The sequence below is a fragment of the Oncorhynchus mykiss genome, chromosome 5 (assembly GCF_057628025.1).
Source record: "Oncorhynchus mykiss isolate SJ-2025 chromosome 5, ASM5762802v1, whole genome shotgun sequence".
NCBI lineage: Eukaryota > Metazoa > Chordata > Actinopteri > Salmoniformes > Salmonidae > Oncorhynchus > Oncorhynchus mykiss.
This window is the reverse complement of record NC_143026.1, coordinates 95667321-95682917: the sequence shown is the minus strand read 5'-3', so window position 1 is coordinate 95682917 and position 15597 is coordinate 95667321. Positions and strand designations below refer to the sequence as shown.

The window sequence follows — 15597 nt, the reverse complement described above, 5'->3', positions numbered from 1 at the left end:
GTAGTATAGGCTAGTGTTGTATAGGGTAGTATAGTGTAGTGTAGTATAGGGTAGTATAGTGTAGTATAGAGTAGGGTAGTATAGAGTAGGGTAGGTTGATGTTATTGTCCAGAAGGCTAAGACTGTTGAACAGCAATAGTTGATTGAATCTGTAGAACATCGGGAGACTCTTGATTTGTCCGAGTGAAAAAGAGAGAGAGGAAACAAAGAAAAAGAAGGCCATGTCTGGAAGGTTCGGCAGGAGGTTTTATTCCGTCATGAATGAACCCTTCTAGGGTTAGCAAGAATACAGGTGAAAGGTCATGGAGATGAATTTTAAACAACAAAGCAGCATGCAGAGAAGACGGGTGTCTAGTAAGAGAATAGCCGGCTCCAGCTATTCCCCCAGGTTCCATACTGACAAACAGCAGGAGTGTCAGTGGTACACAATTTGGCTGTGATTGTAAATGTTTAAAGTATCATCAAATAGTGTAAAAGTCTAGATCAGGCGTGTCAAACTACCCCCCCCCCCCCCCCCCCAGACCATATTCGGTCTTCAATGAGGTCATGAGGGGTACTGTACTGTAAAACGTCTTATAGTTCCTCAGCGTCAACATTTTGCGAAACATATAGTCCTCTATCTGTTGATTTTTGGACAGAGGACTACTTCTTCGATTACTCCGTGACTTGTCTAGCTTTGATTTCTGTGACCTGTTAGAGAACGGTGTAAATGTAGGTCGGCTTTCATCACCACATCGTTTCTATTTGGTTTAAGTTCGTCCCCCCCCCCTGTATGTTTGACACCCCAGGTCTAGATAATACTGTTCTGTTGATACGAAAGGAAAAACCTTAAAGAGGAAATATTGCAGCATGTAAAAACCAATGGGCCCTGCTCTGACCTAAAGCTCCCTCCAGTTCCCTGTCATTACCTGCTGCACCGCCACATCCAGCCACAATGGGGGGAGGGGGGCGCCAGAGGGCAGCGTGACAGAACCCAAGCGGACTAGAACTAAAAATGGCTTTTCAAAACCAAATGTAATCGTCGTGATCTCACTGTGCGAGAAGGTCTGCACGTTTTCTAAATGAGAAACAGTAGCATAAGCAATAATTATCATAGTGCATGAAAGCAGCAGGTTATTTAAAACTATCATTTGCAGATAATTGCCTTTCTCTCCCCAGCTTTAGCTGAATGGGCCGAGGGAGGGCATAGTTTGTTTCTTTAACGTATGAATAAACTCAAGCCAATGACTGGGACTGATTTTGGAATTTGGAAACGGCTGTTGTGGAAACTTGGCAGAGCACCTAAAGGTGTTTCCATCAGTCTCTGTATTTATTATCTGTCTATCGGACATAATATGACCTAATTACAGGGTAAGTACAACCAAGTACAACCACGAAACTAGGTTCACCCTCTGAGGTGCGCAAGCAGACATCTCTGATGAAAATCCGATCCAGATCTCAACAGCTATTGTCTCGGCCAAAACACTCCTCTTTCAAGATGATATGATCATCGTTGTTGTGTTCACTGGGCCAAAAAACTCAAGCATCATTATACTTGACGGGTTCATCACCAGTTACCAAATGTAACACAACCATCACTTTTCAATAACATGCAACCAAACAAGCGATCATGCTCAGCCAATGTCGTGTTGAATCACCCCCCCACCCCCCACAAAAACAACATCCAAAACAACTTCTCACATGGACGATCTCCACTGTCAACTTTCTTTGCGTGCTACAGTACAGTCCTTATTTAAATACAAACAATCTCCAAAGAGCAAGTCAAGTAGTTAAGTTAAAAATGTCAAGTGTGAAGCGTGCTGAAAAAGTGTAGAGACAAAAAAACAAGGAACCACACTATGAAGCTAAGGAGGGTTTGGCCTTACAGGCTGCAGGCCTGTCTGGAACCATGTGGGCCTAGGACTCTTTCTCAATTCATCTTTCCTTGATTCCTTGCATCCTGTCTCCTTCTCAAAATAGAAATTGGAGAAGAAGAGGAGAGAGGATGTAAGGAATCATCAAATTGAGATAGAGCTTACCTCCGTTTGGTTCAGGAGAGAAGAGCAGCACTGATAGGTGCTTGTGGACTCCAGTGTGTATCTGTCTGTCTGTCTGTCAGAGAGTAGTACTCACTGTTTCTGCAGGAGGTTCTGCTGCTGCTGCCTGTATGATTCTACAGTGTGCTGAGGCAGAAACTGCATGAGTTCCAGAGACTCTTTGATTTTTACCAAAATCTCATAGATTTCACGGCCTTTGATCTATAGAGGGAGAGAGAGAGAGAGGGGTTGGTTAGCAGCTGGAACATACCACAAGATTAATATATTGTATACAATAGAGTGTATCAGGATTGGTTTTGCCAATATGGACAGAGGACCTTTATTCTGAAAGTCAGACTCTAATTTTGAAACACTCCCCTAATTATTGTTTTTATTTAAAAAATAATAAAAATTAATTAATATTTTATTTAAAACAAGGCAAGTCAGTTAAAAACTAATTATTATTTACAATGAGGGCCTACCAAAACGCAAAAAGGAATACAGGACTTAACACACTCATGTTTTATTTCTTCATGTATCCAATAAGGCTGTTCTATGTTAATTGGTGTTGTAATTCTATTTCTATAGAATAGACTGTACTAACATCATCATGGGGTCAGTTAATTCCCTGGGGAAAACCCAGGTAAAGGAACAGAGGACCATAGACAAAGATATATTATATTATCTGTGATGTGGACAGACTGCACACTCACAGGCAGACAAAATACTTCCTCATCGGTGGATCTTCTCTTCTTGACGGAGGACATCTGGATTCCATGGGGGGCCTGGCGGAAGGCTGGAGAGGTGAAAGGGAGGACGGAGGGAGGGAGGGGGGAGAGGAGGACAGAGGGGGGAGAGGAGGACAGAGGGGGGAGAGGAGGACAGAGGGGGGAGAGGAGGACAGAGGAGGAGGGAGGAGAGGAGGACGACGGAGGGTACAGAGGGAGGAGAGGACAGAGGGAGGAGGAGAGGAGGAGGACGGAGGGAACAGAGGAGGACAGGGGGAGGAGAGGAGGGAGCAGAGGAGGAGAGGAGGAGGACGGAGGGAACAGAGGAGGACGGAGGGAACAGAGGAGGACGGAGGGAACAGAGGAGGACGGAGGGAACAGAGGGAGGAGAGGAGGACAGAGGGAGGAGGACGGAGGGAACAGAGGAGGACAGAGGGAGGAGGACGGAGGGAACAGAGGAGGACGGAGGGAGGAGAGGAGGACAGAGGGAAGAGAGGAGGACAGAGGCCTGGTCAGTACATGTAGCTAACTGGGCGGGTTACACCAGTTGGACATAATATTGGTTAGAACTCTACAACAGCAAGCAATATAACATGGAAAACAAGCACAGGGCAGGAGGAGAGAGACTACAGCACAGGACAGGAGGAAAGAGACTACAACACAGGAGGAGAGAGAATACAGCACAGGGCAGGAGTAGAGAGACTACAGCACAGGGCAGGAGGAAAGAGACTACAACACAGGAGGAGAGAGACTACAACACTGGGCAGGAGGAGAGAGACTACAGCACAGGAGGAGAGAGACTACAACACAAGAGGAGAGAGACTACAACACAGGAGAAGAGAGACTACAACACAAGGCAGGAGGAGAGAGACTACAGCACAGGAGGAGAGAGACTACAGCACAGGAGGAGAGAGACTACAACACAGGAGTAGAGAGACTACAGCACAGGGCAGGAGGAGAGAGACTACAACACAGGAAGAGAGAGACTACAGCACAGGAGGAGAGAGACTACAGCACAGGAGGAGAGAGACTACAACACAGAAGGAGAGAGACTACAACACAGGGCAGGAGGAAAGATGCTACAACACAGGAGGAGAGATACTACAGCACAGGGCAGGAGGACAGAGACTACAGCACAGGGCAGGAGGACAGAGACTACAGCACAGGAGGAGAGAGACTACAGCACAGGACAGGAGGAAAGAGACAACAACACAGGAGGAGAGAGACTACAGCACAGGAGGAGAGAGACTACAACACAGGAGGAGAGGGACTACAACACAGGGCAGGAGGAGAGAGACTACAGCACAGGACAGGAGGAGAGAGACTACAGCACAGGAGGAGATAGACTACAACACAGGAGGAAAGACTACAGCACAGGGCAGGAAGCAGGCAGTGGGTGTGTGAGCGAGAAACAGAGAGAGTATAGTATGATCACAGCCAGTCAGTCAGTCCTCCAGCAGAGAGAGTATAGTATGATCACAGCCAGTCAGTCAGTCCTCCAGCAGAGAGAGTATAGTATGATCACAGCCAGTCAGTCAGTCCTCCAGCAGAGAGAGTATAGTATGATCACAGCCAGTCAGTCAGTCCTCCAGCAGAGAGAGTATAGTATGATCACAGCCAGTCAGTCAGTCCTCCAGCAGAGAGAGTATAGTATGATCACAGTCAGTCAGCCAGTCAGTCAGTCAGTCCTCCAGCAGAGAGAGTATAGTATGATCACAGCCAGCCAGTCAGTCCTCCAGCAGCTCCCAGCACTACTTACGGCGTTTCATACACTCACTGGTCTTTGTTCCATCAGTAACGTGCTGCTTGCGGATGCTGTCCTCGTCCGCCTTGCGGTCCCGGCCAGGACACGCGCAGATCCTGGCCTCGAAGCAGCGCCGACCCAGCACCTGACCTCTGCAACGTAGGAGAGACACAGTAACATTTATTTACCATCTATAGGGAGGGCTAAGATCCAAAATTAGAGCCAGAGCCATGTGGACAACTATAGAATAAATGTATTTACACTGAGTGTACGAAACATTAGGAACACTGTCCTAATTAGTTCAATTCCAGGCTGTATCACAACCGGCCGTGATTGGGAGTCCCATAGGGCGGTGCACAATTTGTCCAGCGTTGTCCAGGTCATCATTGTAGGTAAGAATTTGTTCTTAAAACTGACTTCCCTGTTTAAATAAAGGTTAAATAAAGAAATAATATTGCCCTTTTGCCCTCAGAACAGCCTCCATTTGTCAGAGCATGGATTCCACATGGCTCCAGATCAGTCTATATTCTGTATGGCTCTGACCATTAGCCTGGCCCCAGATCAGTCTATATGGCTCTGACCATTAGCCTGGCCCCAGATCAGTCTATATGGCTCTGACCATTAGCCTGGCCCCAGATCAGTCTATATGGCTCTGACCATTAGCCTGGCCCCAGATCAGTCTATATGGCTCTGATTTGTGCTGCATAGTCATCTGTTTAGCATGACGATGCCAGTGGAAGTTGGCAGGACAACACAAACAGATCTGGGACACTGATGAGACGCACTATTTTCTGTTGTCTTGAATGACTCTCCCCTTGAGGGGATATAAAGTTGTATTGGAATATAAAGTCGTATTGGAATGAATGTCTTACTCTCTGGTTTCCAGGGTGACGATGATGAGTATGGGGCGTCGGTTCATTCCTCCCACACAGCTGGAGTTGCACATGAAGTTATATAGGATGGTGGTGAACTCTGTGCCCACCTGGAAGAGGAGACATTAACACACAGAGAGGAGATATTGAGGAGATATTAACACACAGAGAGGAGACATTAACACACAGAGAGGAGACATTAACACACAGAGAGGAGATATTAACACACAGAGAGGAGACATTGAGATATTAACACACAGAGAGTAGACATTGAGGAGATATTAACACACAGACAGGAGACATTGAGATATTAACACACAGAGAGGAGACATTGAGGAGATATTAACTCACAGAGAGGAGACATTGAGGAGATATTAACTCACAGAGAGGAGATATTAACTCACAGAGAGGAGACATTAACACACAGAGAGGAGATATTAACACACAGAAAGGAGATATTAACACACAGAGAGGAGACATTAACACACAGAGAGGAGATATTAACACACAGAGAGGAGACATTGAGATATTAACACACAGAGAGTAGACATTGAGGAGATATTAACACACAGACAGGAGACATTGAGATATTAACACACAGAGAGGAGACATTGAGGAGATATTAACTCACAGAGAGGAGACATTGAGGAGATATTAACTCACAGAGAGGAGATATTAACTCACAGAGAGGAGATATTAACTCACAGAGAGGAGACAGAGGAGATATTAACTCACAGAGAGGAGACAGAGGAGATATTAACTCACAGAGAGGAGATATTAACTCACAGAGATGAGATATTAACTCACAGACAGGAGATATTAACTCACAGAGAGGAGATATTAACACACAGAGAGGAGATATTAACACACAGAGAGGAGATATTAACACACAGAGAGGAGATATTAACTCACAGAGAGGAGATATTATCTCACAGAGAGGAGATATTAACTCACAGAGAGGAGATATTAACTCACAGAGAGGAGACATTAACACACAGAGATGAGATATTAACTCACAGAGAGGAGATATTAACTCACAGAGAGGAGATATTAACTCACAGAGAGGAGATATTAACACACAGAGAGGAGATATTAACACACAGAGAGGAGATATTAACTCACAGAGAGGAGATATTAACTCACAGAGAGGAGATATTAACTCACAGACAGGAGACAGGGCTCTGACACAGTCTGTTTTAAGGGAGACAGACAGGAGACAGGGCTCTGATACAGTCTGTTTTAAGGGAAACAGACAGGAGACAGGGCTCTGACACAGTCTGTTTTAAGGGAACCAGACAGGAGACAGGGCTCTGACACAGTCTGTTTTAAGGGGGACAGACAGGAGACAGGGCTCTGACACAGTCTGTTTTAAGGGAAACAGACAGGAGACAGGGCTCTGACACAGTCCGTTTTAAGGGAAACAGACAGGAGACAGGGCTCTGACATAGTCTGTTTTAAGGGGGACAGACAGGAGACAGGGCTCTGACACAGTCCGTTTTAACAGGGAGGAGACAGGGCTCTGACACAGTATGTTTTAAGGGGGACAGACAGGAGACAGGGCTCTGACACAGTCCGTTATAACAGGGAGGAGACAGGGCTCTGACACAGTCTGTTTTAAGGGTGACAGACAGGAGACAGGGCTCTGACACAGTCTGTTTTAACAGGGAGGAGACAGGGCTCTGACACAGTCTGTTTTAACAGGGAGGAGACAGGGCTCAGACACAGTCTGTTTTAAGGGGGACAGACAGGAGACAGGGCTCTGACACAGTCTGTTTTAAGGGAAACTGACAGGAGGCAGGGCTTTGAGCTGTGGCCAAAGAATTAAGAATTAGAAAATCTAAATGGACCTGAATCCTCTTATGATGGTAAATAAGAGCAGCCATTTTGGCCAGGGGGTTGGTAAGTCAGTGGTCAGTCAGTGCTGCGACAAGACATTGGGTAAAACAATGAATTTGAAGATTTTCTTGCACTGTATGTTTGTTAGCTAGCTAGCCAGACGGTGTTAGAGGAATGATTCCATTGATTTGTCAAATTATCTGCCAATATGCCAACATTGCATTCATCAATGCAGTCAGTCTCCAGCCAGACACTGGCTGACATCAGTTGATGATAGGACTTTAACAAGTTGTAAATGCAACAAGTACTGATATCACAGCTTTCCACGAAAACTCAAATGTCGACATCTATGGTCTATTTACATATATATTTTAGAGGATATATAAAATTGGTATAAAACCCATATAAACTGTATTTATAATTATATGACGACAATTATATTACACAATTTCTGATATATCACATGATCTACTTTTATTTTCCTGCATATTAAAAAAAAAAATCAGGATTATGCCTCTACTGCCATTCAATCCAATTAGACGGGTTTGGATTTCTCCCTGACCAATATGGCTCCCATTATCACATTCTGGAACCTTTGAAGGGGTTTATGACATTGACCCCTCTGGTAATTTAATAGGATCTCTATAGCTGTGGCCTGGTGGAAACGAGAGGGACTTTACCTGAGGTGGCTCGTATGGGACCAAGACACTCTGACGGCCCGTGATGGAGTCCTCCAGATACTGGGAGTGGTTGTTACCCTCCACTCGGATCAGGTGACTGGGAGGGGCTATCTGACCTACAAAAACAACCCAAAATGCCATATGCTTATCAAACAGCCGAAACATGTTACATATCAAAGTAGATAAATAACTTATCAATGGTTTATCAATGGTAGTTAAGGCTAGTTAATAAGGTCATGGTTAAGGCTAGTTAATAAGGTCATGGTTAAGGCTAGTTAATATGGTCATGGTTAAGGCTAGTTAATATGGTCATGGTTAAGGCTAGTTAATAAGGTCATGGTTAAGGCTAGTTAATAAGGTCATGGTTAAGGCTAGTTAATAAGGTCATGGTTAAGGCTAGTTAATAAGGTCATGGTAAAGGCTAGTTAATATGGTCATGGTTAAGAATAGTTAATATGGTCATGGTTAAGGCTAGTTAATAAGGTCATGGTTAAGGCTAGTTAATAAGGTCATGGTTAAGGCTAGTTAATAAGGTCATGGTAAAGGCTAGTTAATAAGGTCATGGTTAAGGCTAGTTAATAAGGTCATGGTAAAGGCTAGTTAATAAGGTCATGGTTAAGGCTAGTTAATATGGTCATGGTTAAGGCTAGTTAATAAGGTCATAGTGCAGGAAGCATCTGAGAGGTAAAGGCTAGTTAATAAGGTCATGGTAAAGGCTAGTTAATAAGGTCATGGTTAAGGCTAGTTAATAAGGTCATGGTTAAGGCTAGTTAATAAGGTCATGGTTAAGGCTAGTTAATAAGGTCATGGTAAAGGCTAGTTAATAAGGTCATGGTAAAGGCTAGTTAATAAGGTCATGGTACAGGAAGCATCTGAGAGGTAAAGGCTAGTTAATAAGGTCATGGTAAAGGCTAGTTAATAAGGTCATGGTTAAGGCTAGTTAATAAGGTCATGGTAAAGACTAGTTAATAAGGTCATGGTAAAGGCTAGTTAATAAGGTCATGGTTAAGGCTAGTTAATATGGTCATGGTTAAGACTAGTTAATATGGTCATGGTAAAGGCTAGTTAATATGGTCATGGTTAAGGCTAGTTAATAAGGTCATAGTGCAGGAAGCATCTGAGAGGTAAAGGCTAGTTAATAAGGTCATGGTAAAGGCTAGTTAATAAGGTCATGGTTAAGGCTAGTTAATAAGGTCATGGTAAAGACTAGTTAATAAGGTCATGGTAAAGGCTAGTTAATAAGGTCATGGTTAAGGCTAGTTAATATGGTCATGGTTAAGACTAGTTAATATGGTCATGGTAAAGGCTAGTTAATATGGTCATGGTTAAGGCTAGTTAATAAGGTCATGGTTAAGGCTAGTTAATATGGTCATGGTAAAGGCTAGTTAATAAGGTCATGGTAAAGGCTAGTTAATATGGTCATGGTTAAGGCTAGTTAATAAGGTCATGGTTAAGGCTAGTTAATAAGGTCATGGTGCAGGACGCATCTGAGAGGTAAAGACTAGTTAATATGGTCATGGTTAAGGCTAGTTAATAAGGTCATGGTTAAGGCTAGTTAATAAGGTCATGGTTAAGGCTAGTTAATAAGGTCATGGTAAAGGCTAGTTAATAAGGTCATGGTAAAGGCTAGTTAATAAGGTCATGGTTAAGGCTAGTTAATATGGTCATGGTTAAGGCTAGTTAATAAGGTCATGGTTAAGGCTAGTTAATATGGTCATGGTTAAGGCTAGTTAATAAGGTCATAGTGCAGGAAGCATCTGAGAGGTAAAGGCTAGTTAATAAGGTCATGGTAAAGGCTAGTTAATAAGGTCATGGTAAAGGCTAGTTAATAAGGTCATGGTTAAGGCTAGTTAATAACGACATGGTACAGGAAGCATCTGAGAGGGCTAAGAAACGTTTATATTTCTGTTCCCTGTTTATATTGATATAAGAGACATTGTTTTTCTGTAGTGCTTTAGGAGAGGGGGACATACATCAACTCACTAACCATCACTGAAGTAAACAAGGAGAGAACAGTGTGTGACTTTTATTGTTCATTTAGGAGAGAGACACATAACTAACCAACTAACTAACTAGCTAGCTAACTAACTAACTAACTAACTAACTAACTAACTAACTAACTAACTAACTAACTAACTAACTAACTAACTAACTAACCATCACTGAAGTCAACAAGGAGAGAACATTGTGTCACTTTTATTGTTCATTTAGGAGAGAGACACATAACTAACCAACTAACTAACTAGCTAGCTAAGTAACTAACTAACTAACTAACTAACTAACTAACTAACTAACTAACTAACTAACTAACCATCACTGAAGTCAACAAGGAGAGAACATTGTGTCACTTTTATTGTTCATTTAGGAGAGAGACACATAACTAACTAACTAACTAACTAACTAACTAACCGTCGTTGAACTCGCGGCTGAGCTCGTGGTTGGGGCAGCGTTTGACCACCTCGGTGACGTGCTCTGCCTTCTTGTAAACGGGCATGGCCCTGATGACGGCGCCCTGCGGGGGGTTGGTCAGCACCTTGATCTGGATGGGACACGTCTTGGCGATCTGACAGTACAGCTTCTTCAGCTCTGTAGAGTACTGGAGAGACAGAGGACAGGTCAGTACTGGAGAGACAGAGGACAGGTCAGTACTGGAGAGACAGAGGACAGGTCAGTACTGGAGAGACTGAGGACAGGTCAGTACTGGAGAGAGAGAGGACAGGTCAGTACTGGAGAGACAGAGGACAGGTCAGTACTGGAGAGAGAGAGGACAGGTCAGTACTGGAGAGAGACAGGTTTAAATACACAGGTCAGTACTGGAGAGAGACAGAGGGAGACAAGTTAAAATATAATACAATATACTAGAATTAATAACAGTGAGCTTATAAGCAAATATAATCAACACATTATAGATTATAGCCTTCAAAACAAATGTCAATATTACAAGTTAACATCTGTTGCCTGTTGCCTAGTAACCCTTCTGTTAACATGCTTAGCAGTGCCTTTAAAAACATCTGTTGCCTAGTAACCCTTCTGTTAACAGGCTTAGCAGTGCCTTTAAAAACATCTGTTGCCTAGTAACCCTTCTGTTAACAGGCTTAGCAGTGCCTTTAAAAACATCTGTTGCCTAGTAACCCTTCTGTTAATAGGCTTAGCAGTGCCTTTAAAAACATCTGTTGCCTAGTAACCCTTCTGTTAACAGGCTTAGCAGTGCCTTTAAAAACATCTGTTGCCAAGTAACCCATCTGTTAACATGCTTAGCAGTGCCTTTAAAAACATCTGTTGCCTAGTAACCATTCTGTTAACAGGTTTAACAGTGCCTTTAAAAACATCTGTTGCCTAGTAACCCTTCTGTTTTCCCCTGGAGCACAGAGGGTTAAAGACAGGCTTGTGATTATGACACACACACACACACACACACACACACACACACACACACACACACACACACTCTCACTCTCACTCTCACTCTCACTATCTCTCTCTCTCTCCATCATCATAGGGATTTGTGTTGTGTTGAGGCCAAGGTGTATGTGGATAGATGATACACACCTAGTTAATGTCTCTTGGTATAGTGAGCTCCGGGGCAGGAGCCAGGCACTTCCAGAGGAGTGGTGCCGTAATTAACTGCCCTGCCTTCACTCTGGGCCTGGTTTTCACCTTTCATCTTCAAGATTAGGGGACACGACACAGTGTTTCCATTCCGGAGGTTACTTAACCAGCACTTAACTCAGTGACGCTGTGTTGTATTTGGTCGTACTGTATGATGCTGTCTTAACGATGAGGTCAGAGACAAAGATGGGGTTTGCAACACCTTGAACCTTACTTCCTGTCTGACACAGCATCTGACTAAAGTTGATGCATCGACCACAGGAATGGAAGCGTCCTGACAGGAAGTGCTGCGCCACTAACAACCACTCAGAAGTTGAATCCTGGGTTGGGCGGTATCCGGATGTTCATACCGTTTCTGTACCATACCGAATCCACACACATTATTTAAAGTATGATTTATATTGTTTTAAGCAATAACAACAACAAAAAACTATTTCGACAACAGGGATCTCAAACCAGGAAGTGGATTGAATGTCTCGGCTGTAACCATGAAGCGTGACATCTAGCAAACATTATATTTTGAGTTATTTACCAGAGGCTCTTATCTTATCCAGAGCGACTTACATATAGTGAGTGCATATATTTTCGTACTGGGTCCCCCCTGTGGGAATCCCACCCACGACCATGGCGTTGCAAGCGTCATGCTCTACCAACTGAGCAACACAGGACCTTCCAAATGCATGCCTGGAGCAACCCGAGTTGAATATCATTTATTAGATTTCTTATAGTTATACTTCAATTAGACACTGAACAAAAATATAAACGCAACATGTGAAGTGTTGGTCCCGTGTTTCATGAGCTGAAATAAAAGATACCAAGACATTTTCCATACGCACAAAAAAACGTATTTCTCTCAAATGTGCACAAATTTGTTTATGTCCCTGTTAGTGAGCATTTCTCCTTTGCCAAGATAATCCCTACTACACCTGACAGGTGTGGCATATCAAGAAGCTGATTATTACACAGGTGCACCTTGTGCTGGGGACTATAAATGGCCACTCTAAATTGTGCCGTTTTGTCACACAACACAATGCCACAGATGTCTCAAGTTTTGAGGGCCCTCCAACACCACTTCCAGCAGCATCTGATCTCCCATCCAGGAACTGACCAGGACCAACCCTGCATAGCTTCAGAAGCAAGCCAGCAGTGGTATGCAGGGTGGTATGCTGCTGGTATAATGCACGGCTCCATGTCACAAGGACCTGTACTTAATTCCTGGAAGATGAAAATGTCCCAGTTCTTCCATGGCCTGAATACTCACCAGCCATGTCACCCATTGAGCATGTTTGGGATGCTCTGGATTGACGTGTACGACAGCGTGTTCCAGTTCCCGCCAATATCCAGCAACTTCACACAGCCATTGAAGAGGAGTGGGACGACATTCAACAGGCCACAATAGACAGCCTGATGAAGGAGATGTGTTGCACACCCCTACTCATTTTTAAAGGTATCGGTGACCAACAGATGCATATCTGTATTCCCAGTCATGAGAAATCCATAGATTAGGGCCTCATATATTATATATTATATTATATTATATATTATATATTTATTTAAAATATACTGATTTCCTCATATGAACTGTAACTCAGTCAAATCTTTGAAATTGTTAGATGTTGAGTTCACATTTTTGTTCAGTATAGTTATAAGCAGTGTATTTGGAAATACCCCGGTATAAACGGGAAATTGGCCAAACCTAGTTGAGTGGTTCACAAAGTCCTACCTATCTACTGTACAGAAAGTGACACAGAGGAAGTTGCTCACCTTCAGGCATTTCAAACAAAATCGTACAGTCATAAATAATGCATGTGCTTTCTGCCTGACTGGCACTTTAAGAAAGAGAAAGGAGAAAGAACTCAGTCAGAACGAAAATACAAAATTGCTTCTTCCAGCCATGACCATGCTGACTAAACAAAAGTTTCAACTCTGTACCACTACTACTACTACTAATACTACTACTACTACTACCACTACTACTATTATTACCACAACTACTAATACTACAACTACTAATACTACCACAACTACTAATACTACCACAACTACTAATACTACTACTCCTGCTACTACTAATACTACCACAACTACTAACACTACTACTAATACTACCAATAATGCTACTACAACTACTAGTACTACCACAACTACTAATACTACAGCTACTAATACTACAACTACTACTAATACTGCTACTACAACTACTAATACTACCACAACTACTAATACTACTAATAATGTTACTACTAATACTACCACAACTACTAACACTACTACTAATACTACCAATAATGCTACTACTACTACTAATACTGCTACTACAACTACTAATACTACCACAACTACTAATACTACTACTACTGTTACTACTAATACTACCACAGCTACTAGTGCTACTGCTGCTACTACTAGTACTACAACTACTAATACTACTACTACTACTACTACTACTACTGATACTACTACTGCTACTATTAATACTACTACTAATACTACAACTACTAATACTAACCCTACTACTACTACTACTACTACTACTACTACAACTACTAATACTACCACCACTACTACTACTACTAATACTACTACTACTACCACAACTACTACTACTACTGTTCCTGCTACTACTACTACTACTACTACTGTTACTCCTACTACTACTACTACTGTTACTCCTACTACTACTGTTACTACTACTACTGTTACTACTACTACTCCTACTACTACTACTGTTACTACTACTACTGTTACTACTACTACTACTGTTACTACTACTACTGTTACTACTACTACTACTGTTACTATTACTACTCCTACTAATACTACTGTTACTACTACTACTACTGTTACTACTACTACTGTTACTACTACTACTCCTACTACTACTACTGCTACTACTACTACTGCTACTACTACTACTACTGTTACTACTACTACTACTGTTACTACTACTACTACTGCTACTACTACTACTGCTACTACTACTCCTACTACTACTACTACTGTTACTACTACTACCTCCGTGTAAGCACTATGCACTCACTGCATGTGTCCCAAATGGCACCATTTATAGTGCACTACATTTCCAAAACCCTTTGGTCAAAAGTAGTGCACTATATTGGGAATAGGGCTCCATTTGGGACAGACATTGTGTAATCCCTCCAGTGAAGGAGACATGGAAAAACACAAGAGAAGGAAAAAGTGTCCTGCCAGGTTGGCATTTGAAATGGAACAATTATTGTGTGAAGATTGTGAAAACATCCCCGGGGCAGTGTTTGTGTTCTAAAAACGATTCTACAGTAAATTCCATCTCTGTTAAGCTGTGTTACAGTGAAAGGAGCCCATCCCAGCATCTGTCTAGGATGACTTTTAATATTCTTACACAAGCAGGCTGTACTTGGCAAGGATACGTCTCATCTCCTCTCCAGGATGATCCCTCTAGCTAGCAAACCAAACTAACCTCATTGTGAAGCAGTCCTCTACAACAGGATGAATAGACTTCTGTAGGGCTAGATGTGTCAGACCAAGTACACTACTCTGCCACTGCACTAAGACAACAGTATATATATATATATATATAACCACTGCTATAAGACAAGAGTATATATAAATAACCACTGCTCTTATAAAAGGGTAATTACTCTGGAGTTGCACTGAGAAAGCAGTCAGTAAGGGAGAAGGGGTCCTTGATATTTCTAACCAGTCAGTAAGGGAGGAGGGGTCCTTGATATTCCTAACCAGTCAGTAAGGGAGGAGAGGGTCCTTGATATTACCAACCAGTCAGTAAGGGAGGAGGGGTCCTTGATATTACCAACCAGTCAGTAAGGGAGGAGGGGTTCTTGATATTACTAACCAGTCAGAAAGGGAGGAGGGGTCCTTGATATTACCAACCAGTCAGTAAGGGAGGAGGGGTCCTTGATATTACCAACCAGTCAGTAAGGGAGGAGGGGTCCTTCATGTTACCAACCAGTCAGTAAGGAGGGGTCATTGATATTACCAACCAGTCAGTAAGGGAGGAGGGGGCCTTGATATTACCAACCAGTCAGTAAGGAGGGGTCCTTGATATTTTAAAAAACCTTTCAGATTGATAGTGGCCGACTGTTTCCCCCATGTGAA

General features: G+C 42.8%; 1 protein-coding gene across 8 annotated transcripts in view; it reads right to left on the bottom strand.

Moving 5' to 3' along the window:
• Positions 1-15597, bottom strand: part of LOC110490603 (tumor protein 63) — a 167386-nt gene that overhangs the window by 17320 nt on the left and 134469 nt on the right. For 4 of the 8 annotated variants that reach the window (XM_090236486.1, XM_090236488.1, XM_090236490.1 and 1 more), the window contains 6 exons: positions 10285-10471; positions 7876-7991; positions 5360-5469; positions 4521-4639; positions 2729-2811; positions 2113-2237 (listed from right to left, as the gene is read on the bottom strand). In XM_090236486.1, the coding sequence (XP_090092612.1) occupies positions 2113-2237; positions 2729-2811; positions 4521-4639; positions 5360-5469; positions 7876-7991; positions 10285-10471 (740 nt within the window). Of the gene's footprint in view, positions 1-2112; positions 2238-2728; positions 2812-4502; positions 4640-5359; positions 5470-7875; positions 7992-10284; positions 10472-15597 lie in introns of all 8 variants that reach the window. The other 4 variants (XM_090236485.1, XM_090236487.1, XM_090236491.1 and 1 more) reach the window with 1 other exon arrangement.